Here is a 27243-nt window from a genome sequence, read left to right as displayed (position 1 = left end):
GCACATAAGGTGTTGTAGCACACTGGCTAGATAAATCCCATCAGACCACCCTTTTCCAGACCTGGTCTGCTCTGTTGTGTTTTTTGTATCTTGTATTAGGGGCATGGGCAGACAGGTCACTAAATATTCCCCTCGACCCTCCACAAACCCTTGTGTGTTTTGTTTTTTGATATTAAGAGCAACTTTTCAGTTGCGGGTCATTTTTGAACGGATGCAACACATTTCTAGTTGCACCCTAAGCTCACCCAACATAATTGTGTGCGCTTCCCTACTGTTCACCCAGTCCTGACACCTATTCTCTTTTGACACTTGAGACAAAAATAATTTTTAAAGTAATTATAAAGATCTTTTATAAGGGCCATATTGCGCTTCTCTAAATAGCAACCCTTTATGATCTAAACTATCAGTTTCCACTTAGAGGCTCAGTCCTCTCTTATAATAACCAGTTTGCATTGGATGCCACAATCTATCACAGAGTGACTTTGTATGGTTCAATTATCATGTATTTGGGACCCAGTACATCTATAACATGTTCACTCATGACTAGATACTTTCACTAAATCACTCGTGTAAATAACCAAGGGGTGCTTGACATGAATACAGTGTTTCCCCACTGGCTATGTACCTGTATCCAGGGCCGGTTTGCGACCTCAGAAACCATTAAAGTTGTTGTACGCCCTATAAGCTGAGCAGTATTTCTTTGAGGTTCTGTTCCTTACCATTCCTTCTGCAACCCCCGAGATGACAGTTTTGGATAACCTTCCCGTTCTTTTGACGCGCGCTCAATAGGTAGCGATAATAAGCAACATTTGCCTTCATTCGGGCACTATGGCTACAGCGCATGGGCATGAGGGTAGTGTCTCTTCTTTCTCGCAATCGCCCATAGCTTTGCGCATGCGCATGTGAGCAGTGTCTTTGCATTCACGCTACTGTCCGCATTGCGCGGCTACCAACGCCGAGTTAATTAACCGGCAGTTATAAAAAGGGTAAAAGACGACCATCCTGACACCTCCACTTCCGCTCGGTTTACCATCAGAGGCACCGACGGACAGGTCAGTCTTATGGTGTTTTTCCTGCAGTACTGATTAGTTTAATTTACTCGTTTGGATGAGTGTAGGTCGGCCCCTAGAGCACTAGACATCGAGGATTCTGTTGTTCTAGGTCGTTGGGCACTTGATCAGCCATACAACATGGATAGTACCAATTAATATTTCGAGGACTTGCTATACTTAAATCATATTCTTTTATCCCAGGCAAGCTATTTATGAGTTATTAATAGCACGCTTTGAGGGCAACTTATACACTAGTTCTGTGCTCTATGATGGAAGAACCTTTTAGTTCATATATTTTCCAAGCGTCTTATGGACATAAATGTGGGTGTTTTCAGGGTTGAACAGTTGGGGCACTAACACACGTCTGTTGGGTTTTGGTGTAGAGCAATTGGCTTGGACACCATAGAGTCATGTACTCATGGTTTCCTTTTTTCTACACTGTAGAGCGGGGCCTCATTCTCCCGAGCGGTCGCCGGGTGAGGTGAGGTCGTCACCCACAAAAAGCTGGGTGAGTAACACCATGGGGAAATGCCTCGTGGTGGCAAAGCTATTATACTTTTCATATAAAGCTTTTCATATAATGCTGAATGCAATTCATTCATGCAGGTGTGTTTTGTCTGTGCGGTCTTTGTGTACACATGTGGATGTGTGTGTGTTATATGGTGTTTGTATGTGAAACAATTTTTGTTTTCTAGGAAGAAGATGTTCTTCTCTCCTTCCAGTGGGCAGTCAAATGTGAAGGTTCCTGGTAGATATGTACCTTTTTCTTAGTACATTCTTTGTTTTTGATCTAACAAGTCATTGACAGTTGCAGTAGCTTCTCTGTTTATGGTCCTGAAGAAAGCCGGGGCAATGCCCCACGGGCTGAAACATGTCGACCGATTTGCACATAACGCCATGGGGTAGTCTTACTACTCGGCGTGTCTTTTAATTTTTGACACATGTTGTGTATTTTGAATACTTTACAATGCCCGTGTAGTCAATTTTAGATACACTATATGTCCTTTAAGCACTGCACTTTAGTAGATACCACTTCACGATGGTCATCACGGCTAGTTTTTTTGACATCCATTTTATATCGACACGACTAAGTCGGTTATGATCTGGAATGTTCAATAAATATCCCACATGACGTAAACTCCACCACAAAGGGTGGTCTGATGGGATTTATCTAGCCAGTGTGCTACAACACCTTATGTGCATGCATGCATCCACGGTTACACCTCGGCCAGTACAGCTACACACTTTTCCAGACCTGGTCTGCTCTGTTGTGTTTTTTGTATTTTTAACCTTAGTCATTTTCATGTGATCATAACACTTGATGAAACTTCTACTTTATTTTTATGAACTGATTTAATTGTATTATGTTTGATATGGGTTTAGAGTTTTTGATTTAAATTTTGAAATGCCAGCTTAGGGGCTTTTTCAGATGTTTTTCTCTAATGCTGACTTATTCCTTGACCTAATGTGGTTCTTTTGCAGGTAGTAAAATGTTGCCTCATTTCATTCAGTACATGTGTAACATTCGACGTTCCTAAATGTACTTCAACATTCACATTAAATTATTTCTGTGGGAACATGATTCAGCTGTTACTACAAACTGATACTTTGTAATCTTTTTTCAACCTTTTTTGGGCCAGAAGAATCCGCTCACATGATAAGCCACTTCACTAAATCCATCTGAAAATTAGGAGCCACGTTCTTGCAGGTTTGTTGGCATGGAGTTTTGGTAAGTGGCAGTAAAACACTAGCAAAACCTCCAAACAAAGAGCTCATGCCATCTTACGCTAGAACATAATTTGGATGTCCCTGCCATGCATAGAGGAATAGTCTATATCATATCAGAGCCTGCTCAAATGGACTGACTGCAGCCATTGTGCAAAGTTGCACTAAATCTACAAATGGGGAAAAGATATGGGAACAATCCTTCAAGGAATTTAAACAAAATAGCAGCAAACGTTAGAAAGGGTACTCCACTGAAATGAGGGGGCACAATTCTAAAATTAAGGTTTGGCTGAGGGAAACATTGTGCTTCTGTCATCAAAAGAATGACCTGTAGATTTGAGTGAGTGCATCAAGAATTATCAAACCTGTGCTTTCCAGGAGACTTGAGCAGTTGCTCAATGTTTTATGAGGGCTAAACCACTGAGCTAACACCAAGCTTATGAGGTCGTCCTTTGGGTGGGTTGACTATATGGTTTAAAGTTGTTCTAAACTGTTCGTTCCTTAGAATTCATTATAAGAGACATCTTGAGCTCATTTTCCTTTATGGGAATGGTAATAATATTAAACATATATATATAATTGAGGTCTTTAGCATAATGTAGAATCCCCCACTTCAGTAAGATTTCATGAAATCCTCAAGGACTCCAACCGCACTGCTAAAGGACTTTCTCGAAATGTACTAATGGTTGCAGGTGATTTCAATACCCCATTGGAGCCTATTGGGGTAGTTTGTAGCTCTTATGGAAGAATAACTCTGGGGAATACCCAAAGTTCTCTCGCTTGTGGTCAGATACCCTTCCAGATCTGCTCGACTGCTGGATGTAAACACTTGTGCTTGGTCTGCTTGTGTCCAATGGCAAGCTCACGTTGGACATTCCTGCACAAGTCACTTGTAGCTCCGTCAAGCAGGACCATTGATTACATCCTATTAGTGCATCCATTGGCACATCGTAGAAGACATGGAAGTGATAAATTGCATTGAAAGCGACTTTAAACCCTTAATTTTGACCTTCAGTTTTCCCTTGCTTTAGTAGGAATGGACAACACAAAGAAGGCACCAATAGGATGCAACTTAAAAATAGCAAATTACTGAGAGTCTCAAATGGTCTTTGTTCTCCAAGGAAATGCATTGCCGTAGGTATAGAGTATTATTTCAGTTTTGGAACTCTTTTAGACTACTCGTACACGTATTCTTACGTTAATTGGCATAATGAGATATCTGAAAGTGATTTCCCTTTGTGATAAACTTTCCAAAGTTATGGAAGTAGATGCCTGGAATTCAAACCTGATATGAAGCAAACTGCAAATATAAGAAAAAATGCTTTTGTTTTTAATACAGGGGGGTATGGAAGCTGTTATCTTGCATCAGAGAGCTTATGAAAACCACCAGAAACAAAAGAAATGTAATTGACTTAAACGACAATATTCTGAATTAATGGAAGCTGCTCAATTAAAAGATTTACATACTTTTGGCATTTAGTAGCACATGGGTGCATATTAGTCATTGCAGTCCCAGAAGCACGTTATTGAGGACTGTTGGGTTATCCCATTTTCAGCATTATATGCTTGTAACATCATAATTTTTTTACCAGTGTAACAGAGTGGTATTCATTACACCCTTAGTCCACCCGCACAATTCACCACCGAGGACGCTCATTTGGTGATTTTACGCCAAACGTGGGCCTTCTGGACCAGATAAGATTCCAGTAAAAGTATATAAAATTTTGATTGGCACTTTGAAGGGAAGCTTGGGGGGAGTGGGGAGTGATGGTGGGGAGGCAATAATAGTGACGTTTGTGGCTGGGGCTTAGAGAAGCTGGAAAAAAAAGTATTGGTGGACAATGCAATGGACAAGCTTGCATAGAGGGTTAAGGGACATCAAGAAGCGCAGTGGGGGCATGTATTTGGTGGGGTGGCAACCAGCACATGAGAGGAAAGATGGAAAACATGGGCACTCTCATGGAGTGCTAAAAGATAAAAGCAGTTTATTGAATGGGAGTAGTGGAGGAATACAAATCGTCCATTCAGAAGTATGTTAAGAAGACTAAGAGAGGGACAAACCTAAGAGGAAGGCAATCCATTGAATAAGATGCAAGCAAAGAAGAGTGTCAATAAAGCCAATCAATGGTAAGCAATAAGCAGCTGTAAGCCCACAGTTCTTTTTGTTTTTTTTGTATCGCCAACAAGAGGCTAGACCTAAGAAGGGTCTTGATAGTGATCACTTAAATGAGTCTATTCAATTTAATTGATAACAACCAAAACCATTTGGGAGATTGATTTTGACCTAGATGATAAACGATGTCCTCTTTAAACATCAGGCTAGCTGCTCAAGGAAAATCACTACAGTAAATCCAGTTGCCTCTTCTTGTAACTTCCCATGAGGACACCTCCTGTTACATGTGTTGTTACTCCCTAGGTTTTAAATACAGCCTAAGAGCACTATTTTCTTACAGGGCTTCAGGCAGGACACATGCTTGGTCCTAAGCAAGGCTGGCAGTGGTTACTTTACTCACAAACACATCTCCCATTTATATGAGACCTTCTATAAATTTCCCTTTATCCGCTCTACACAGAGTACAACCTAATCTGGAATTAATATAATAATTATTTTGTCACATTTCAAAGATAATAATTGTATTTGTGGACATGGCTATTTGAATGTACTGGTGGTACTGTCTTGCATACAATGCATTATGGGTACGGTGGGTTTACCATCTCTTCTGCAGGGTGCAGTACCATATGGGCCCAAAAGAGGTCCCATGCGACCTCTTTTGGCCACATATGGTACTGCACCCTGCGACATGGCTAGGGAAAAACATTCTTATTTATAATGCCAATAACTCTAACTCCAACAAATGCAAGACCGACTGCATTTCCAATGCAATCGGTCTCACATTTGTTAGTTAGAGCTGTTGGCTTGAAAATGGAAATGTTTTTTACGTTTGCTTTTTTATACATTTGGCAATAGTGCTATGCAAATATAATAACTTCACTGCAAATACAAAAGTAAAAAACATTATTTTCATCGCCAACAGCTCTAACTTTACCAAATGCGAGACTCTTTGCAAATGCTTTTTCTATCAGTCAAGGGGTAAGGCCAAGATGTGTGCTACCTCATCCCCACTGCATTTATACATGAACTGCATTTATACCCCAAGTCTCATAGGGAAAGAAATCCCCACTCTGCTCTTTGAAGATGCTTCTCTTATTGTTGCAGGAACTCTACTTAGCCTGAAGAACTCTTGGGAACAATGCTCAGCTCCAGGTGTACACTTAGCAAAGAGTTTCGACGGTTTGCCAATATCACCTGCTTTAGGAGTTGACAGAGCCGACACCGAGGCGAAAGCCATTAATGGCTCTGAGATCTGAGGCAATGCTAACATCTCTGCATTGGCTTCTGTTGAAAACCTGTTCCTCCAGTATCTCAAGTTTAGTCAAAACCTCACAATGTGCATCTATATAATCTATGATTATCTATTATTGAGTGAGTGGCACATTTGAAGTATGTAATTTTTTACAAGACTTTTCACAGCAATAGAACAAGGGTCCTATAAGGACATACTTGGGAAGGTGCAGACAATGGAAGTAGCAACTTTAGATGGATGCAGTATGCCCATGAACAGCTAGAGACAAGTGGTATGGACCATATTTGAACACACCAGAATGGATCACAGGGGGATGTTTCATTAATTTAAACTTCCTTTAAAAAATTGGTATGAATTTCATGTATCCACCACCCTCGGGTATGGGAGACTGATGGTACCCTATCTGCAGTGTAGTGGCCCGAGAAGATTTGAAATCTCCTTGGATTTTGGTGAGCTCCAATTGGCGAAGTGTCTGATCAAATGTTTCTGTTGTGATCATTTGCATAGTATTGGGGACCTTCAAGCTCCCTGACAAAGACCTGCCCCTTCTGAGCTAGCAAAGTCTGAGGCATACTGTTTTTCTCTTGCCCAATGTACTTAGCTTGCCATAAAAACATCTGATTCCCTTATTGAGAGAATGAGTACTATCCACTCTCAAGTGGCTCTCGCAATTTGTAGAGCAGATACGGAGAGCATTTGTTTTTTGGAACATCTGGATATTTTCTATCTACTTTGAATATTCACTGGTGCTACATTGAAAGGCCCTAGGGACATAGATGCTAATTTGTAAGCATATGTGTAGAGAAAGATGATGCTTTTTTGTTATCTGGGAAATACATTAAGTGTGGTATCAATATTTTATTTCACAGGATATTTGTACTATTGTATTTCTCCTTTTCAAACCGAATTTTCTTAATATGAATAATATCTGCAGATCAATAAGTGATCACTTTCCAAGACTATCATGTGAAGATTCTTCTTATGAACTCCTTAGATATTTTCTGGAAATAGTTCTCCTGCTATTGCTAGCAGGGTGAGCTATTGTGAGTGCTTTGTTGCCCACCAATATAGTGTCTGCACTGGTGTAGATGCAGGAAAGATTTTTTGCCCGTTTCCTGCTAGACTTAAGCAATTCACAGATTCATTCACAGATTTACATAGTGGCTTCAACTATACCAATAACAGCCTTTCTACCCCTCAAGTTTGTGAAGATGAAATTAAGTTGATTTTTGGTGTCTGGGTATAAGTAACATTTCCCCCTTTAATGTTCTAGAGAAGCTACAGGGTTCTGAAATACAAAATAATGTTATTTGTCTGAAAGTCTTCAATCAACGTTCGTATATCATTCTGTTAAAGTGTGACCATTCCTCTTTGTCTCCGAATTTCCAGTGCTCAAACAGAACAAAAGCTAAATGGTGTGACTGGTTGTACATCACCCGCATGGATGACTAAACCCAACCCCTGGAAACATGGTAAGTTTTGGTATACAAGATTTAATCTGGTGGTCCATAAGAGGATTGTTTGTGTGTACATGTAATTGTTTTCCTGCAAATGTCTTAGTTTCAAGTCCTAAATTGTGCATAGGATGATCCATTTATCATGTTGTATGAATACTTCAATGGCTGTTACTTGTGTGTTCCTCTGTAAACTGTATATGTGCTACCTCTCAAAAACAATTACTCGACTAAATTCTGTGCTGCCACCCCTTATCATAGCACCAAGTCCGGGATGGCTGCGCCAGTTTACCAAATGACTGACTGCCTGCAGATTACCTCAAATAGATGGGTGATACTGTGACCAAGGGACACTGTAAGCACTTAAAGAAAAAGCAACCAAAATACCACTAAGGCACAAACCTATCCATACTAATATTATAAAGAGAGAGCTCAAACGTTTGAGGCGGGTAATCTCAGTAACCACAGCACCAATTACAACACCCAATACAGCGTTGGAAAGGGCAGTTGCAGCAGAAGGACATAGGCTATGCAGACGGCCACCATATACATTTAAAAGTTAAACGAACCATGCCAGCAAAGTAATCCCTTGTGGGCGTGTCTGCATTGTGCTGTGGGCGTGAGCCTGACAAATGCTGGGGGCGTGACAAATGCTGGGGGCGTGTGTCCGCCCTTCATGCCATGTGAGTCGTACATACAGGTGCCAATTACGTTGCTGCGCAGTATCAAGGGGCACGCTGGGGGCGTGACATGCTGGGGGCGTGAGAAACGCTGGTGGCGTGTGTCCGGCCTTCATGCCATGTGAACGCAATTGCGCCGCATCAAGGGTCACGCTGGGGGCGTGAGAAACGCTGGGGGCATGTGCTACGTTCAGCCCTTCATGCCATGTGGGTCGTACATTAATCAGAAGATAGTCTGCTGTGGCCATGTGCTGGGGGCGTGACTGACGCGTTCAGCTGGAGGCGTGGTAAGTAACGTTACTGCAGCCTCTCCTGCGCGCTGTTACTGAACTCTCTCATTCAACGAAATTATACGCGCCTGCTACCATCAACCAGGGCTCTAGCCGGGCTCAGGCGGCGGATCAGTACACTAATTACACGCGCCTGATAACATCAACCAGGGCTGCCGCTGGGCCTCAAGCGGGGGAACACACGCCTGCTAACATCAAACAGGCCTGCATCTGGGCCTCAAGCAGGGGAACACGCAAATGAGCGTGTCTGCGGGGACAATTACTGCAGCCTCTCCTACTCGCTGTCACTCAACTCTCTCATTAAACGGATTTACCCGCGGCTGATAACTCTCTCATTCAACGACATTACACACGCCTGCTAACATCAACCAGGGCTGTAGCCGGGCGTCAGGCGGCGGATCACTACACCAATTACACGCGCCTGCTAACATCAACCAGGGCTGCAGCTGGGCCTTCTCTGTCCAGATTCTAATGAAACAAAAAATGTTGTCTACCGCGAGATTTTAAAATAAATTGCCCTTGCCAAATACACACAATACACACATTCTATGTCATACCCGGACATCGGGACGGGCTGCTAGTAAGGAATAAAGCGGGAAGGGTTATTTACTGGATTTCACAATTATCAGATGACTGGCTAGCAGGATGTAATACCTTTTAATCTGGGAGAAGCTTGACAACCATTATCGATCTTAATAATAAGTAATGACACATTGGCTGAAATTCACGATGGGTCAAGAATATTACGCCAATAGACCTCTTTTACTGATAAAAAAACATTCCAGTGGTGTTCAAATATATCTGTGATATCTGCTAATTTCTGCAGTGGGAGCATACAAGGCTACGGTGAATGGAGTATGCATATAGGCATCTTCCTGGTTTTAAAGAGAATGTTGTGCAATCACATTGAATACCAACACTGAGCTATATTTTCTTGAACGTTGATGAAAATTGAAAGACATAAAAAGTTATCCTGCACCCAGAAGACATTTTTTCTGTACTAGATGGCAAACAATCTTGTTTGCGCCGGTTAGACATGGCAGATGCCTGAAGTAGCACCCTGTAGGTGATCCGGACAAGTTAGACTCCTGTTTTTTTACAGGCAGAGGACACAACACATAAATATGGTTACATCAAAGGCAAACAAAAAATATCAGGACCATGCATCTTGGTACCCATGCAAGATTGAAAGCTTTTGTGGGAATGTATGCATTTTCCTGTAGGTTCGCTGGTATGAGACAACAAGTCATTCAGATTTTGCAGCAGTCCAGGACGATGGTTCTTCTGACTGGCATAGACAATGGTGATGTCCATTTCAGCACACGGGAAGCTGCACGTGCATCTAAAATTATTCACTGAAAAACCTTGAAGCTTTTACTTGTGAAGTCAGTCTTCAGGTTCATAGCACAGCTCTGTATCCCTAGAGCTATATGGCATATCCATGGGATAATGAATAACTCCAGGTGGCGTGTCACAAGACACTGCTGCACAATCAAGCGGCATCATTATATATTCTGGGGAATTGCATGTGAATGCAGATATGGCCATATACATTAGAATAGTTTTCGATGATCCCAATGCCTATGTAACAGATGTCTCTCAAGGTTATGAACTTCAGAATTAAATATGGTCTGTTTGATCTATGAATATGAAAATGGTATAAATCATGGGTCATAGCCATCCACTTTAGGAGGCAGCTGGATGACCTCCTCACTCAAAATCCCCATGGATGCCATGTTTCCATGAGTTTTAATATGAAAATGGAACTCTTTCTGGAGTGATATTCGACTAACACACCTGATGGCAATGATGCAAAAGCCGAGGTCAGACTAATGGTATCCATGATCACATGGGGTGAGGTAGGCACGCCTGATTTGAGATCACTGAATAGCACCCCCCCTCCTTTTGATATCCCTGGCAAAGCCCACCTGTGGACCTCTAATGCATACATTAGGCTTGTTGGGTGTTTATTCAACAGTGGTGGATCCTCCATGGGGGCGTTTGGGCGCCGCCCCACTGCTTTCTCGCCGTGCGAGAAGGCAGAAACAAATAGTAGATAACTACCATTTGTTTCTGCCTTCTCGCATGGTGAGAAAGCAGAAGTAGTTCCTTCCTGGTGGGGAGAGTGGGCGGCGTTATTCGAGGGCAGGAGGAGTGGCTTTCCCACTGTTGTTAATACTGTCTGTTTGGGCAGCCTGAGAGGCTGTCCAAACAGACAGTATTAACTGTATTAAGAACAGTGGGCAAGCCGCTCCCCCCTGCCCTCGAGTAAGTCAAGTCAAAAGATTTGTATAGCGCGCTACATACCCCGAGGGTCTCAAGGCGCTTGAAGAAGGGTGGGGAGTTACTTGTCGAATATCCATGTTTTGAGTTGCTTTCTGAATGCTAGGTGGTTCTGGGTAAGGCGGAGGTGAGTGGGAAGTGAGTTCCAAGTTTTAGCTGCTAGGTAGGAGAAGGATCTACCTCCCATGGTGGTTTTGTTGATGCGAGGTACAGTGGCAAGGGCTTGGTTGGAGGATCGTAGCTGGCGGGAGGGGGTGTAGAAGGATAGTCGTGTGTTGAGGCATTCGGGTCCTATTTCGTAGAGTGCTTTGTGTGCGTGGGTTAGGAGCCGGAAAGTGATCCTCTTGTTGACGGGGAGCCAGTGGAGGTTTTTCAGGTGATCAGAGATGTGTTCTTTACGCGGGATGTCTAAGAGTAACCCCTCCCACTCTCCCTGCTCTCTGTATGCTGCAGCATACAGAGAGAAATGACGTAGGTAGGGCAGCCGGCCGAATCTATCACAGCACTGTGCTGTGTGTGGTGGTGGAGGGGAGGGAGGCTGCCTGCGTGAGCGTGACGACGAGCACCATGGGAAATTCAAGAACAGGACAGCGGCGGGAGTCGGGACTCGGGAGTCTGGAGTCGGAACTTGAAGGCGGGAAGAAAGGTAAGTTAAGTGTATTAACTTTACCCCTGCCTTTGAAAGGACTATGCCTACGTAACGCCCCTGATTGCTGACAGCTGAATCCTTTTCTGTTTCACTAAAAAAAAATTTTTGTTGTACACGAAACGTAGTATTGCATTTGTGTCGTGTGTCAGGCTTTTGTTAGGAGACATCCGATTTTATATTCTAAAGCATCACCATCCAGCTATAAAATTAAGCAAATTAAATGCGTTCTTAAAACAATTTGTGTGAATTTATAAAGACATCGGATCAGGTGGGAAACGTTGTATAATTGCGCACCAGAAATGGAAGAGGCATAGATTTAGGACTCCTTCAGCTTGCTCGCCACAGTGCGACGTCCACAACTTTTACGCCCGCCACTTTCAAATGTCACCAGCCGCGACTGTTATTCAATAATGTAGAAAACCCTGCCAGCCTGGATCCTGTGTTAACAAAAATGCTGAAGGTGCAGCGTAAGGCCCTGTAAATGTCAATACAGTTAGCCCACATCTTTTTCAGTGTTCTCTACTTTGGAACAACTGATAGCTTCTAAGAATTAGAGCGCCTATTCCTTGACCCACCTATGACCCATGGAAGTCTGTATGTAAGTAGATGTATGAATGGGTTCAGCACTCTTTTTGAGAAGCAAAAGAGAACCGGACTTGGACAACCTTCCTTCGATTTTGACTGTCAAATAGCAATCATGCAGTGTATAAGTCACTATTAACAAAAAACAAAATCCAAAAAGGAGGACCTTTATTAGAAATCTTGGGTAGATTTTAAAAACTCTAGGAGTTTGGTTGCCTGGGCATGCTGGAATCAGGCCAGCATACCCCAGCGGACAAGATGAGACCGAATTTCAGGAGTTGCAGTGAAGATTTTTTGAGTCTTCCGGGGACGGCTTGCGAGGGAAGTCAGGCACACCGTAGGAGGGTAAAGTTGGGACTGGTGCAGGCTTATGCTGATCAGTGGGGCATGTGAGCAAACAGCCACTAAAACAGAAGAGAGTATTGGTGGCTCGACAGTTGCCTGGGGAGAACCTCAGTTAAATGTCTTACTAAGGCAACTAACCTGATTAGACATTGTTCTTAGAAAGATTAAAGTGTACTTAATATGTTTTGCTTTGGTAACCCACTGCTGTACTTGTGCGTCACTGGACCAAACTGGGTTCCAGGGTGGTTAAAATGGTGACACTTAATGAAAGCAACAGTAAGACCCTAGATACAGAGTTACTGGGTCTGGGGCTTCTCCTTATTGGTGTGCATCCTGGAAAGGTGAAAGGAGATATCAGTCTGTCATAAAACCCAAATGCATGACAGTCAATGAAACTGTGTTGATGTGGATAGTCCTACCTAAAACAAACCTTGCTATTTGAACGGCATGATAGTGTATGCAATAGGGCGGTGAATCGGAGCCTGGATAAATGTGCCCACAAAAGTAATATCTGGTCACCTGTGTAAGGTTACAAATGGGCAATGAGTTAATAAAACACAGTATAAAACAGCATTAAAACACTAATAACCACAATCAGCCCAGCATCTCCTTGTTTAGCGTTTCGCTTTGCAGATCGAGATGTGTGCTACAGAATTCCACACTAGTAGTTTGTCCCTAGGCAGGATCTTCAGCACACTAAAAGATCGTATAAGGAACCAGCTATGTTGAGGGACTCTGATTTGTGCTTTAAAGTACAATCTGTGAGTGCAGATAATGGGGCAAGAACTCAACAGTGGAATGCCTGTGTGTGTACTAAGCAGGTTAAAGTGCATGGTTTTGTCTCTTAATGCCCTGGTGACAATGGGCTAAAAAGGAAAGTAAGTGCAAAAGAGCAGATTAAGGTGCATGATTGTGTTCCTTGATGTATGATTGGTTAGCTAGAATTGATTAACTAAAGCTAGGCAGGATGGCCAATCCATTGGTTTATGGTCACCAGCAGAACATCTCGTGAGCTAATTGGTTCCAGTTGTTCCTAGACGGGTCTGTTAGAGGCCTGTGGCTGTCCAATATTAGGGTTATTCTGTCCATGTTCTCTTTTTTAATTCCACTGCAACCCCCTGGAGGTATTTCACAGTCCGAGATATAAGTTGCAGATCTGCTAAATTGAGGCATGTCAGTACTACTTGTCTACAAGAACATACCCCGAGCAGGTTTGAAAATGGACGGAGCAGTGGTGGCGATGCTTAGGGTTGTTTTGCAGAGATACATTGTAGGAAGCTGGCTCGGGATATACTATACCAAAATGAGGTATAGTGTGCAAAGAGTCCAGTGAAACCCCATAGGTAGGCAGAGGTAAAAGTAGATCGCACCTTATTCTCTATTTGTGGTAGTGTGAGCGAGCAGTAAGGCTTTATCAGATGGTAGCGTTAAGCATGTGTTGTACACACTCCGTCAAGAAATGATGTCACATACTCAGACTGAACTCAGACCAATTTGGATCAAAAATATTAAGTTATTTTATTTCTAGAACCAAGCTAAGCCAGGTCTAAGTGAAATAATACTTTGCAAAATCTTATGCAGTGATTTAAGTTAAATGCAGGTTCAAATGCAGTTGGTTGAATTACAGGGAAGTCAAGGTTTTGAAATTACTTTTCAGTTACTTTACAGAGTACTGTGCACATTACTTTTTAGATTACTTTTGCTAATCAGTGTGATATGCCTAGATATCACACTGAGACATTTTTTAGACCAAAGGTAAGTAATCACCTTTTAGTACATTTACGGTTTTTCAGTGTTTCATACAAAACCAACTCCACACTTAAAAGAATTTTCAACAGAAAATTAGTCCATGCAATCCTATGATGTGGAATTAGGTTATTGGTTTACAGGTAAGTACTTGTTTGTGGGAGTTTGGTTTCTAGGGTTAGAACCAGCATTCCCCCATGGTCGTGCATGCACTCTCAAAGCACCCTCGGAGGCACTAGGGTGTTCGGGTTCAGAGTGCTGAGGCCCAATGTTATCCAATGGGGGAAAGGGAGCCTCCAGTTGGTGGTTGTTCACGAGCAGGTCGCAACGTTGTGGGAGCAAAGCTCCTGGTGTTAGGCTCAGGGCAAAGGGGAGAACCGTTTTGGCACACAAAGTGCACCCACAGCAGCACAGGGGCGGCGGAGTGCAGGGTGCGGTTTGGCGTCGGGTGCCCTGTTGTTTTCAATGGGAGTTGCCGATTTTGGATTTTGGCTGTAGGCTCAGTCCAGGAAGAGTTATGGAAGGAACCAACAGCTGGTAAGGTAAGTTGGAGGGCTCGGGGATGTAGTGCACCTCGGGCTCTCTTCTCCAGGGTTCATGGCGGCTATATGCAAGGGTGTCTTTTGAGGTTTGATTTCTTCTTACCGGGTTATTTGTGGTTGCGGGGTCTCCGTGCAGACTCTGCAGGTGACATCTGGGAGTCCTGGAGGGGTCAACCCATGGTGGACTCTGACTCTGGAGCACTGTGGGACCTCACTGGGACTGGTGGGACCCTGGATTCAGGGCGTCGGGTGCAGTGGTAGTTACAGGCCTCGGGTATCTTTGTCCTCCGCAGACTCAGAGTCTGTCTTGGGAGTTTCTTTTGAACACAGCTGCTGTTCACAGGAGATCTGGTCTTTGTTGAAGGCAATCAGCCCTCCCAGGCGTTCTGGAGGTCACTGGCTGCAGGACAAGGCGACTTTTGGTGCAGGATCTCTGGATACTGCAGACGGGCCGGTATGGCTGTGGCCAAGTCAGTTCTTCTCTGCAGTCTCCCCTGCTGGGCGTCTTCTTTTGTCCTTCTTCGTAAATTGTGAGAATCTGTCTTCTTGGTTCATGGCTGTCCCCTAAATACTGTATTTAGAGGGCGGTTTAGGGGTCTTGAATTCAGTAGCCAATGGGATACTGACCTTAGGGTGACTTCACCCTTGGTATCCCCCCCCTCCCACATGTTGTGAATCTACAATAGGTTACCTCTGCATATTGCCTACCTGTGGAGAAGTGTGGCTCACTGGTTAGAAGCGGCAGACCCTGAAGTAGAGATCAGGCCCGGGACCAGGGTTCAATTCCCGACGCGGCAGGGTCTTGGGCTCAATGTCCGCGGACTCGATAATTCTCGCCTCGGTGCCTACTCTAATCATGGGTCCCACTCTGCAACTCTGGGCAATTGCTTGCTTAATCTCCACAACGGCTCCAACAGCGCTGGGATGCCTGGCTTCACCTTGGGGGTGCCCTGGAGGGGGCATCTCATAGGGAAAGCCAGGATTGGTTCCACAGCGGTATACAGCACCAGGATGCCCCGAGATGGGGCGGCAGTGCGCTTTACAAGTATACACACATTTACATTTACATTTACCTGTAGCAACAGCTGGAAATGCTCAATTGTCATTGGGTTATTTAATTGTACATGGTCACTTATAACTGCAGACAGGTAGGGTGGAATACCTTTATCAGCCCATGCAGGAGACTATAATCCCAACAAAAAGAAGTTGTATAGAAAATCTGGTGCCCAAAGTGTAATCAGTATAAAATGATTGCTGCTGTATCCTTAGCACCCTCTTGTTTTGATGTATTTCCCATTTTCCATTACTTGGTAATAAGTCATATTCTTATTTGAAGACAGAGCACTTGCTGGACATTGAAGTAATAGAGCACTAACTGTCCTGCTGTAGCTCACTTTTTCTCCCCTTCGACCTCTTAGAGTAACATTGACTGCTAATCTTTGCTAGCCAACCGAGAGTTAAGTGTCCAAAGCAGGTAACTTCCTATTCAATCGAAGTGAAATATTGGTGCTCCTGGAACACTAGTGGTAATGACAGTATCCACAAAGTTGTAGCGGGCTATATAGTGCTGCCCCACTGGTCTTGGTTTCTCCTTCATGATTTCAGCACTGCCACTGAGATCACAAGGGAAACCATGCTTGAACTGAAACGGTGCCTTACTGCATTGCCACCAAGATCACGACACCTCAGACTTTGTCACAAAAGTGACCATTGAGTATGAAGCCAGAGTACCAAGGCAGCCACTTTCAAGAAATACTGCTCTGAGACACCCACTGGGGACCTTGAGTCACAGGGAATAAATAAGGCCGTCCTCCAGATTAAAGGGGCTAATCTCCAAAAATGCGGCTAGTGGACTACAGAAGCCATTTGCTCACCCCACAAAGAGACACAGATGCTGGACCAGCTCACAGTGGAAGAAGGTCCAAAAAGAGAGGCAAACTACCAAGCCAACTACCCACGCCCGAAGGCTTGGATCCGGTCTGCTTTCCTTTCATAACACTTCCTACTCAGGCGAGAAATGTCATTACATAAAACATGCAGTAATTCAGCAGCAAGGTAAATAATCATGATGGTCGAGATGGCTAACTTTACCACTAGGGTAATAATCAATTGCGCAACTCATTTAATTTCAAGTTGCTAGATCGGTATGACGATAACCCAAAGCAAACTTCAAAAAAGAGCCCACTGACTAATCTGATGGACACTAAAGTGCTGTTGCAGATGGTAGTGTTCATAGATAAATACAGTTGTACAAAGTTATTAAATCAGCTAAAATAGGTTAAACGTTTAAACCAGGGGTCCCCAAACTACGGCCCCCGGCCACTTCCGGCCCGTCTAATCAACTGGAGTGGCCCACTTAACGATCCCAAACAATCCTTTGCTTCTTGTCTCATGTGGAGACACGTATTCCTCACTTCCAGGTAGCAGGCAGTTGGCGGTCCAGTTCCAGGCGACCTGGACACCGCCGGGGCGTCTCACAGAGTTTCCGAGGGAAATCGCTTAACACAGAAGTTCCCGCCTACACAGAGCTTCGGATTGATGCCTGTCTTTTGCCTGCTTCTACGCAAGTAAGAACCGTGTTTCCTGAGGCCGCTTGTTCGTGACCTTTACTGAGGTTCTTTGACACCGCGCAGGAGCACTATTCTGGATTTGTTTTTACACCGCGCTGTAGCACTTTACTTGGGGTTTGGTTGTTTGCTGGGGCGCTATCCTGAGTTTGTTTTGGCACCGCCCTGGAGCGCTTATGTGAATACCTTGGACACCGCACTGGAGCGCTTTGATTACACGCTGGGGTGCTTATGTTTTTCGGTTTCTACACAGGAGCGCTGTTTTCTAACTAACCACTATCGATGACTTCTACTCACTGGGTGTTCCTAAGCTCAAGGTAAACGCTGTTAACTGCATGTGCACAAGAAGTAAACAGAGAGAGCTTTATCTGTGCCCATTGTAATTAGGTCTCCCTTACTTCCCCTACCAGCCCGAGAAGAACGGAAGAAAGACAGACAACAAAATGTCAAAACTGTTTGGGAAACGGAAAATAGATTCAGAGTGCAGACTTTTTAAACAGCAATGGACAGATGACTATTTTTTTCTCCAGTGCAAGGAAAAGGCAGTTTGTTTAATCTGCAAAGACAGTGGCGGTGTTTAAAGAATTTAATATCCGCCGACACTATGAAACCCGCCATGGAGGGCAGTATGCTAGCTTGCTGGGCCAAGTGAGGAGGGACAAGGTGGCTATGCTACAAAATCGATTTGCCGCCCAGCACAGTACAATGCTACGCCAAACACAGGCGAACCAGTCATCCGTTCGGGCCAGCTTCAAGGTAGCTAAACTGATTGCAAGCTGAGGAAAGTCGTTCCGTGATGGGGAGTTTGTCAAGGAGTGTTTGAACGCTGTCGCGGAGGAGGTGTATCCGGACAAGAGAGATGCCCTGAACGCGGTGAGTCTGTCCGCATCTACAGTTACCAGGCGAATTGAAGAAATGGGGCATAATGATTTTGAGTGTTTTTGCATTGGCAATGGATGAGAGCAATGATGTGCAGGACACAGCAAAACTGCAGATTTTTATTAAGGGAGTTAATTCAACTTTTGAAGTGTCCGAGGAGCTGGCAGCTCTACAAAAAATATCCTCTCCTGTTGTAGTATCCGTGAGACTTTGTAAAGTACGCCAAACAATGGAAGAGTTGGATTTAGACTGGGCTAAGCTGGCTAGCATCACAACGGACGGTGCTCAGAGTATGGTTGGTGCGTCGTGGGGACTAGTGGGGTGAATAAAAAGAGAAATGGAGGAATGAGGTCCCACCCCCCCACTACAAGTCCACTGCCTGATTCACCAGCAAGCACTGTGCTGCAAAGTTCTGAAGTGGGAATCTGTCATGAAGGTGTTTGTGTCTTGCATAAACTTTATCAGAGCAAACGGAGCTCAAACACAGGCAGTTCCAAGCTTGTCTATCCGAGCTGGAGTCTGCCCATGGAGACGTGCTTTACCACGCTTGAGGTTCTGTGATTTTGCGTGCTTTTAAAGTGCACGTCTTTCTTTTCTAAACATGGGTTTTTGCCATGCGTCGTGACTGCCATCTGGTGTTGCCTTTTACGTAGGCCTCAGAAGTTAGTCTGCGAGCAAAGCAGTCTGACCTTTTGTGGGTCATGTGTACATTAACTAAGGTTTCCTTCGTGCACTGCAGTTAATTTCAGAAGCTGGCCTTTCACCTGGAATTGACCCTGCCAAGCCAATTTCCCTGCAAGATCGTTATCCACTTTCCCAATCACCATTCAAGACATTTGTTAACTTTTAAGTTTCTTTACGTTTCTGTTATCTTGCACATTATCTGAAACTACTTTTCTTTACTGTTTCTTCATTTCATGGGTTACGCTTTCAATTAAGGGTTTGTCCGGGCCTTCCAGATTATTATTTAGATATGCCTAAATATTAACTTGTGGGTTGGGACACTGTAAAATGAGCTTTACTATATGATGCTGTGTGATGTCATGTATTTTCTATTGGTTGAATTTTGGTGCAGGGGCGTGCATTTTAAATGTACCTTTTTGTGTATAAATAGGGATGTCTCGCCTTAGTAAAATTGAGCAGTTTCTTGAGCTGTACACCGTGTTGTATTGCTGGGATTTCTGCCACTAGCTGCAGCTAATAAATTTGATCTCTGACGCCACCTAGAAGTATTCCGTGTCTCTGTATACCAAGGCAAGGGAACCCAGAGGACTTTGGGCGTGTCCCTGGCGCTGCTGGGTACTTGAAATCCCAGTTCTTCACGCTGAAGTCAGATGGTTAAGCCGGGGTAGAGTTTTGAAGCGCTTCTACGAGCTGCTACCCGAAATCAACACCTTTCTCCTGACAAAGGGAAAAACTGCCAGAGCTGATCGACACAGAATGGAAATGGGATGGGACCTTGCCTTTTTAACAGATGTGCTAGAAATTTTAAACAGCCTCAATTTACAGCTCCAAGGCAAGGGAAAATTAATCAGTGACATGTATTCCCACGTCAAAGCATTGGAGGTTAAAATGGCGCTGCTTGTTGGACAAGTGCAAAAACAAGACTTCACCCATCTCCCTGCTACTCGGAGCCTCTCAGCTGAGGAGCCAGCGGTCCCGTTTCCAACCAAAAAGTGTAAGGACGCACTGGAAACGCTAAGAGCGGAGTTCAGTATGCGGTTCCGTGAGCTTCATGCCCACGTTAAAGAAATTTGCATATTCCAGAATCCTTTTGCTGCCAACATTAATGACACCCTGCCTGCTCTTCAATTTGAACTGGCTGAGTTGCAGACCTGTGATGTGCTGAAAGATGCATTCAAGCCCAACTGTCTCAGAGTACTATGCTTCCCTCCCAAACTAGACCTACCCCAACACCAGAAAGCACGCTATGAAGATGTCCAAGGTTTTTGGGAGCACATAGATCTGTGAGCAAACTTTTTCAAGCATGAAGCTGATAAAAAATCTGACAAGATCAAGACTCTCAGATCAACACCTGCATCAGTCTCTGAGACTGGCTGTAACTGGAATGGAACCTGACATCAATCTCCTCACCAGTCAGAAGCAAGCCCACAGCTCACACTGATATGGGAAGCCTGCTGATTTCAGTAACTATGAACATGAAAAAATGTCAGTATAGTAATGCTCTTTTTATGTCACATACAAAATGAGACTGCAGCATGTCATCTGCTGATGGACCGCTTGTGTTTTTTTATTTGCCATTCCTGAAGGGCCTGCATGCTTCCAGGATCACCCTAAAGTCAGCCTGTTTATTACAATTATTCTGTATTAATGTTATTTCACTGTGTGGCAAACAAACTATCATCAGCTTGTGTTTTTATTTTTGAATCTAATCTATATCTATAAAATAAAAGGAGTATCTGTAGTACTTCAAATAAACACGAGAAGACTTTATTACTTTTTTTGCAAATCAACAGGTGGCACCAAGACCCAGCGAAGGGCAGCTGCAAAAAAAATGTCATTATAATCTACACAATAATACTGGTTGTCACTTTGGCCCATATCATTTCCTGTTATAAGACGGACCCTGGCCTCCCATCACAGAAAGGAAAGTTGATTTGGCCCCTGCCGAAAAAAGTTTGGGGACCACTGGTTTAAACAGTTGAAAAGGTTATGAAAATTAAGAAAGTGCATACACAATACTCTCATCAGCATGGTATAAAAATTAGAATATAGAAATATAAATGTACTTTATAGATAAATTAGCTACTGTAGTTAATATGAGCTGACATAAAAGACCAGCCAATCGGCTTATCATAGCTTAAAATTGTTGGCCTTTTTCTTTCCTCAGCAACCCTACAGCAAGTAAATATTTGTCTAAGATAGCCACTGTGTATGTAGATGTGTCTCCCTTCAACACCCTTAGAGCCTCCTCATGGCATCTAACTCTGAGCTGAATACACAATGGGCATATCCATTGACTTCTGGGCTTGATGTAGGCAGGGTAAAAAACATGACCTCAATTAAGTTTTCTTTGGATGCTAGGTTACACAATACGCATATGCATCTAGGTTCCGAGATTACACGTAGACATCAGTGACCCTATTTCCAGTGTGCCATATCAGAACTTTAAGTGCAAGTATTTCGCCAGCGGCTGTTGGGGATGGTTAGAAAAGCTTTGTATTGGGGGATGTCTTTATGAGCAGGAGAAACTGATCAATCAGTCTCCTTACAGAAGGGGTTTGATGAAGACTAGCGATAATGTGCTCCCAATAAAGTCCTTTTAGCTGTATCTTTGAACCTGCGTTTAGTGAGCTTGGGTCGGACCAGAAGGTTCGTAAACCCAACCTTAAGAACCAGGAACGAACCTGTCTAAACCACAGAAAAGTAAGACCTTTATTATGTGCCAGCAGTTCCTGCAGTGCATTTCAGTGTGGCTTAAGCTCTTCCGTGGACCAGATCCTCACCAGATATAAAAGAGGCCTCATCCGGGTGATATGTCCCACCCTTTTTAGTGCCACGTCTAGGAACACTGGTACTAGGGGAGTGCTCTTGGGTTGGTGGAGGAGTGATTGAATAAACTTACTCTCACTTACAATAAGAGGGTCGATGTTTCCATGCCCCCAAATTTCAGCACCATATAGTGCAGCTGATTGAGCCTTTAATTTGTAGATCACTGTAGTGGAGAGGAGGGACCTTGAGATTGTTCTCTTGTATTTTTTTTAAATAAATGGACAAGGTTTTGTGCTGGAGCACTGCCAGTCCCTTTTGTATGCGAGGTGACCACGAGACCCTACTGTACAGCATAATACCCAAATACTTAAATCTGTAAACCTGCAACAGTTTCCCATTGTCCAAGCCCAAGTTGTTTCTAAATGATTTATGGGGCTTTACTTCCATGAATTTTGTTTTTGTTACGTTATTCTCCAGTCCCCTGGCTACACAGAAGGTGTTAAAATTATCAAGCAGTTGCTGCAATCCGATAAGAGTCTGGGAGATTGGAAGAGTGTCGTCTGGGAATAGAAGGGCAGGGACATTAACCCCATCTAGCTTAAGAGCATTTGGCGTCATTGACAAAACTGGAAAATAAGGTGGGTGCCAACACACACCCCTACGCAGACTGGAATTTAGTCTGTCAATTGTCCCTGAGGACCCCATCACACTTGGGCATAGTTGTCTTGGTGTAGCCATACTAGCTAACCAAGCAGACCAGCTTGAACCCTCAAGTTCTTTAATGATGCCCATAGCAAACCTCTAGGGACTAGGTCAAAGGCTACTTTGCGGTGAACAAACGCTATATAAAGGTGGTCTTCTCTCAGTTTTGTGTATTTCCACACAATGAGCACCATCCTCAGGACTTAGTCTATGGTACTGACTTTGGGTCTAAACCCTGCTTGGTAGGGGTCAGATTTTCTGAGTCCTCTATCCAGTCATTCAATTTCGCTAGTAGCTGTCTCGCATAGACTTTCTGCAAAATGTCCAAGAGGCTTATCGGCTGTAATTACCAGGGCTCTTCCTTTCTCCCTTTTCAATAACAGTAATTATCTCCGCTCCTTTCCAGGAGTCTGGAATCTCGGCTTCTAAGACTATGGCATTGCTCAAGTTATCAACATATAGAACCCAGACTGACTGTTCATGGCGCAGTATGCTCATTAGGAGTGTAATCCTATAATAGATTAAAATGGTCTACCCAGGCTCCTGGAGTCAATAGATATCAATATAGGTCTCAGTGCCTACGCTCCCATGAGTGATGATTTTCCAGAACATCCTGTTATCACCAGACCTTGCAGCCCCCCATTGGTTGCTCCAGTTAGCATCCTCCCACTTTCGCCTTACAGACCCTAATGTCTTCTTATACCGGTCTCTCACTATGCAGAACTCCAGAAGGGATTTGGTTTTCAATGCGCTCACCAAAGCTTTTTTGGCCAGACTACAGTTCTTTTGTATAGCACAGGTTACTATCATTACTGTAAATCTTGGGGTAGGTTGTTTCCTGATCATGGATTTAGTACAAATTGATATCTGATAGATTTCTAGCTGAAGATTCCTTACCTTTGAATTTCCCAGGTGTCAGTTTGGATCTGTAAACTTTTGCGGAGCAATACCCCTTACACGCACTGTCAGGTGGCTCTATTCAGCTCTGCCTGACATTGGCCTCCGTTTCAGTTATAATGTTGCAGTAGCTATATAGGCGCCACCCAGGAACGCGGACGTCAGTTCTTTTCTTTCCGTGCCAGTTAGAGGCTGATCTGGGAAGACGTATCCCTCTGTAGCTTTTTGGCAGGCTTTTTCTCAACTTTTTCTCGAATTAAAAAAAATGTCCTTGCTAAGCGTGAATGTCTTCGAGGACGACCGGGTTCAAGTCAGGCAGTGCCTGTCACTGCAGGATGTCAGTTATCGACCCCACCTCATCTACCGCTGGTGTCTCGAGTGCTACCATGATTCGAAGTTGTGCTCAGACTGTCAAGCAATGGCTCCGAAGGCCTTGCCGGAGCGGGCTATGAAGCTACTTGTGGCCCGGCAGTTGGCACCGTCCTGCGAGACTCTGCTGAGGTCCCGGTCGAAGAAGAGGTGGTCACGGCACTGCTCCCAGAGCCCAAAGTCCTCTTCGTCCCACTCGAGATCTTTGGGACACTTGGAGAAGAGGCACAAGAAGAAGAAAAAGTCCAAGCAGACTTCATCTTCACCTCGGCTGTTGTCCGTCAACGAAAGAAGTAAGGAGCGCCGTCACTCTAGACACAGTTCTATGGAGCCAGAGCCCAGGTCGACTTCTCACCTCCCTCCCTCCCTCCCTTTCTGGGAGCCAGAGTGACCCCTGCTCAAATTGAAGAGTTTTACGAGGCCATGCACTGTGTATTTGAGTGGGCCGACCCCTCTGGTGAGCCGTCTGCTCTGGCCATTGTGCTGGTGGGGCTTCAGGGCCAGATCCTGGTTGACGCTGGTCATGCTATTGCGACCTTCTCCAGCATTCGACCTAAAGTTGGTGTCTTTGGTGCCACCCCTGCCCACGGGTGACACCAGGACCATCCTTATCCCAGACGACATGAAGTCGGAACATTGTCACTTGATGCCGATTCTGGCACCGATTGAACCCAGGGGTTCTATGTTATTGCCTGAACACTTTGAAGATGTGTTAGGCTGTGGGGAGGAATGGGAGGGGTCTATGGACCCTTTGGAACACCATAATGACTCTGCAGAGCAGTTGGACTGGTATTGGGAACTTTGGGAAGCCAGTGGACTGGACACTTCTCCAGATACTGGCATGATTTCTCCACCAACTGTGGCTACAGAGGAGGGGACATCTTGTGCCATGGTGGTTAAGAGGGCAGCCGAGGTCCTCGAACCAGAGCTGCCTTCCGTGCAGGTCTGGACTAATCTCCTGACTGAAGTGCATCCACCTCTGAACCGCTTTTGCCCTTTATTGGAGCATTAACTGAAGCTAAGGAATCTGCTGCTAGATAGTCTCTACTAGATAATGCGTTACAGAAGGTAAGTAACTTGCTCTTTAAGGACTCTACCAATTTGGTGTGAATATTTCTTATTGGGAACTCTAGGGAGGGAGGGTGCAGAAAAGGCTAGTGTAAATAAATTGTTAATCTGTCATTTTCTCCACTTTCCCCAGAATGGAGTCCATTTAATGGACCTACAGTCATTCCCCAATGTTGGAATAATGATTGATGTTATAGGGGCAAGGTGATAGGCTGGCATCTCAAGAGTTTAAGGTGTGGGGGTAGTGGTCACTCTCCTCTTTCTTCAATTATAAAAGCCTCTATTATATTCCACATGCTAACCCTGATCAGTAAATAATCAATTTTTGATCTAGTTAGACAACTCCTGAATGTAGGATTGCCCTGTTTATCTGATGTGGACCTGCCATTGCATGCTCTCAACCCATTTGATATTTTGAGTCCGACAGCTTGCATGGCAGCCACTGAGCTCGGGATGTGGGATTTAGTGCTGAGAGCGGGTATACCTCAGCTCATGTCCTCTTCTTTGGTGACAAGACTGATACCAAAGATAGGTTCAAAACCGATATTCAAATCTCCACCTATTTAGATCATGTCCTTGGGATTAATAAAGCTAATGGAGTGTTGCAAAGTGGCTAGAGATGGGGATGCAGTAACCTACTCCAAGGTCTGCTGTAAACATTGAGCATATACATACAGGTCCTGTAGTAAACATTGAGCATATACATACAGGTCCCCCAGGAACATGTTTAGCCCTAGAATGTCGGTGGAATCAATGGTCATGGCTTCAGTGCACTAGGCTAAATACGTTTTTGACCAAAGTCAGAAGACCCCCCTGAAGCCTGGGCTGAAGGCAATGTGTTTACATGGAATGTAGTGTATCCAGATTTAAACAGGGGTCAGTTGACTAGGTCTTGTGGATCATACTAAATAAAACTACTCCATGTATTCCAACCAATCGGGTGCTAGCATTTTATTCTTGAGCCCAGCGATGTTCCAGGAGAGAATTCTGATTACTCCAGTGGTGTTACCATTCCAGCCAATAGGAGAGTGCTCAGCTCCCACATCCAAATTGTTTGACCAGGTTTAGTGTCCCTTTTGAGGCACAGAGTAGTAGATAGCCTGTAAAGGGAAGCGCCATGATCCTATTTGAAGGTGGTTTGTCTTAATTAAGCACTGTAATAACAGCTAAACGGTCAAGGGGCTCTTAAAGTTCACTAGAACACAGCCCCCAGGGGAATATTTGGGATGGATGCCTAGCCATGAGCTCTTCTCGCCAACACGACCTCCTGAGCTAGGTCCCGTGGCCATTCAGCATTGGTTTTCAGCCAGTGAACAGACTCTTTTTCAGGGCCACCAAGAATAGTTAAGGTACATCCTTGAGAACAATTAAAAAATAAGGCTGCATTGGGGGCCAGATGGGGATATCTTGTGTAAGAGCTACCAGGATGAATGATTAGTGTGGACCTTCTATTTTCTTCTCCATGTTGTGCACCCAAGCTATGAAGAGGTTGAACCTCCGAGTTGCCTTCTGGTCTTTGACTGTTGGCAAGTAAGCTAGGTGGTTGCTGGGGTGTAGGTAAATTAGTTGTAGCCTGCCTTCAACGAATACCCAGGAACCCTGGTGGAGTAGCAGAGCTGCTTCCCTGCATTCTGTAGGCACTCAGAAAGAACTGTGAAGACTCCGGACTGCCGCAAATCCGGCACAGAAAAGCCCCACTGTACCTGTGCCCCCTTGCCGGAGTTGAAATGGGCCAATGGTGCCAGCGTGGTCCCCCAACCCGTCAGAGACAGAGCCACCTTAGGTTTGCCCTCCGTGGACTCACTGACGCTGCCTCTTTTTGTGGGCCCCCCTGTACCACAAGTGTCTCCAGTGCCGAAATCCCAAAACCTCAGAACACCTCTGCACACGGCTTCCCTGGCCCGAGGAGAAGCGGTCCAAAGGTGTCCTCCGTGTCCCTAAGCATCATGAGACCTGAGGCCTCTTGTTGGTTTAGCTTCACAGGTCTCACAGTCCAAGCTTGCTGACTCTTTGCAACTGGACCCTTCCCCGTTTACGTGAATAAGACACCAGATGCCATAACACACCTCTGCACCTGGACACCCCCGAGCCTCCAGAGTGGACCTGTTGGTGTGGCCATGGACCTTGCCCCCATACCTACCAAAAGTCCAGGAGGTTGGTTCCATAAGTCGCTGTGAAGTGCCTGAATGCAGTACATGGTTTTTCCCCATAGGATAACACTGGGCACCTGATGCTTGAAAGCACCTCTGCACTTAGCTGCCCCAGTGCCACTCGAGGTGACCTATTGGTGCTGTCTTGTACCTTGTCCCATACTTACCTTAAGTCCAGGAGATTGGTCCCGTAAGTCGCTGTGAAGTACCTGTATGTCATGTGTCTTTCCTCCATAGGATAACATTACAGTCCATTTTTAAAAACTGTAACAATATAATTTATAGAAAAAATACAATTTATAAAAACATTTAGAATTTCATAACTAAAAAAGTACTTACCCGATTTTCATGATCTTGATGCCTAAAATGATATAAAGGTAAGTGTTCATTTCATAAATTGGTGTGGATCTCCTTATTGAGTCGTGGGTATCATTTATTGAGTGTG

At 44.4% G+C, this 27243-nt stretch overlaps 1 protein-coding gene across 2 annotated transcripts in view; it reads left to right on the top strand.

Annotated features, from left to right (window-relative positions):
• LOC144829387 (uncharacterized) overlaps positions 1-27243 on the top strand; it is an 815409-nt gene that overhangs the window by 460952 nt on the left and 327214 nt on the right. For both annotated transcript variants that reach the window (XM_078688502.1, XM_078688493.1), the window contains one exon: positions 7532-7614. In XM_078688502.1, coding sequence (XP_078544628.1) covers positions 7532-7614 — 83 coding nt within the window. The remainder of the gene's footprint in view (positions 1-7531; positions 7615-27243) is intronic.

The sequence above is a fragment of the Lissotriton helveticus genome, chromosome 1_1 (genome assembly GCF_964261635.1).
Source record: "Lissotriton helveticus chromosome 1_1, aLisHel1.1, whole genome shotgun sequence".
NCBI lineage: Eukaryota > Metazoa > Chordata > Amphibia > Caudata > Salamandridae > Lissotriton > Lissotriton helveticus.
The sequence above is the reverse complement of the archived record's forward strand: the minus strand, read 5'-3'. Positions and strand labels throughout refer to the sequence as shown.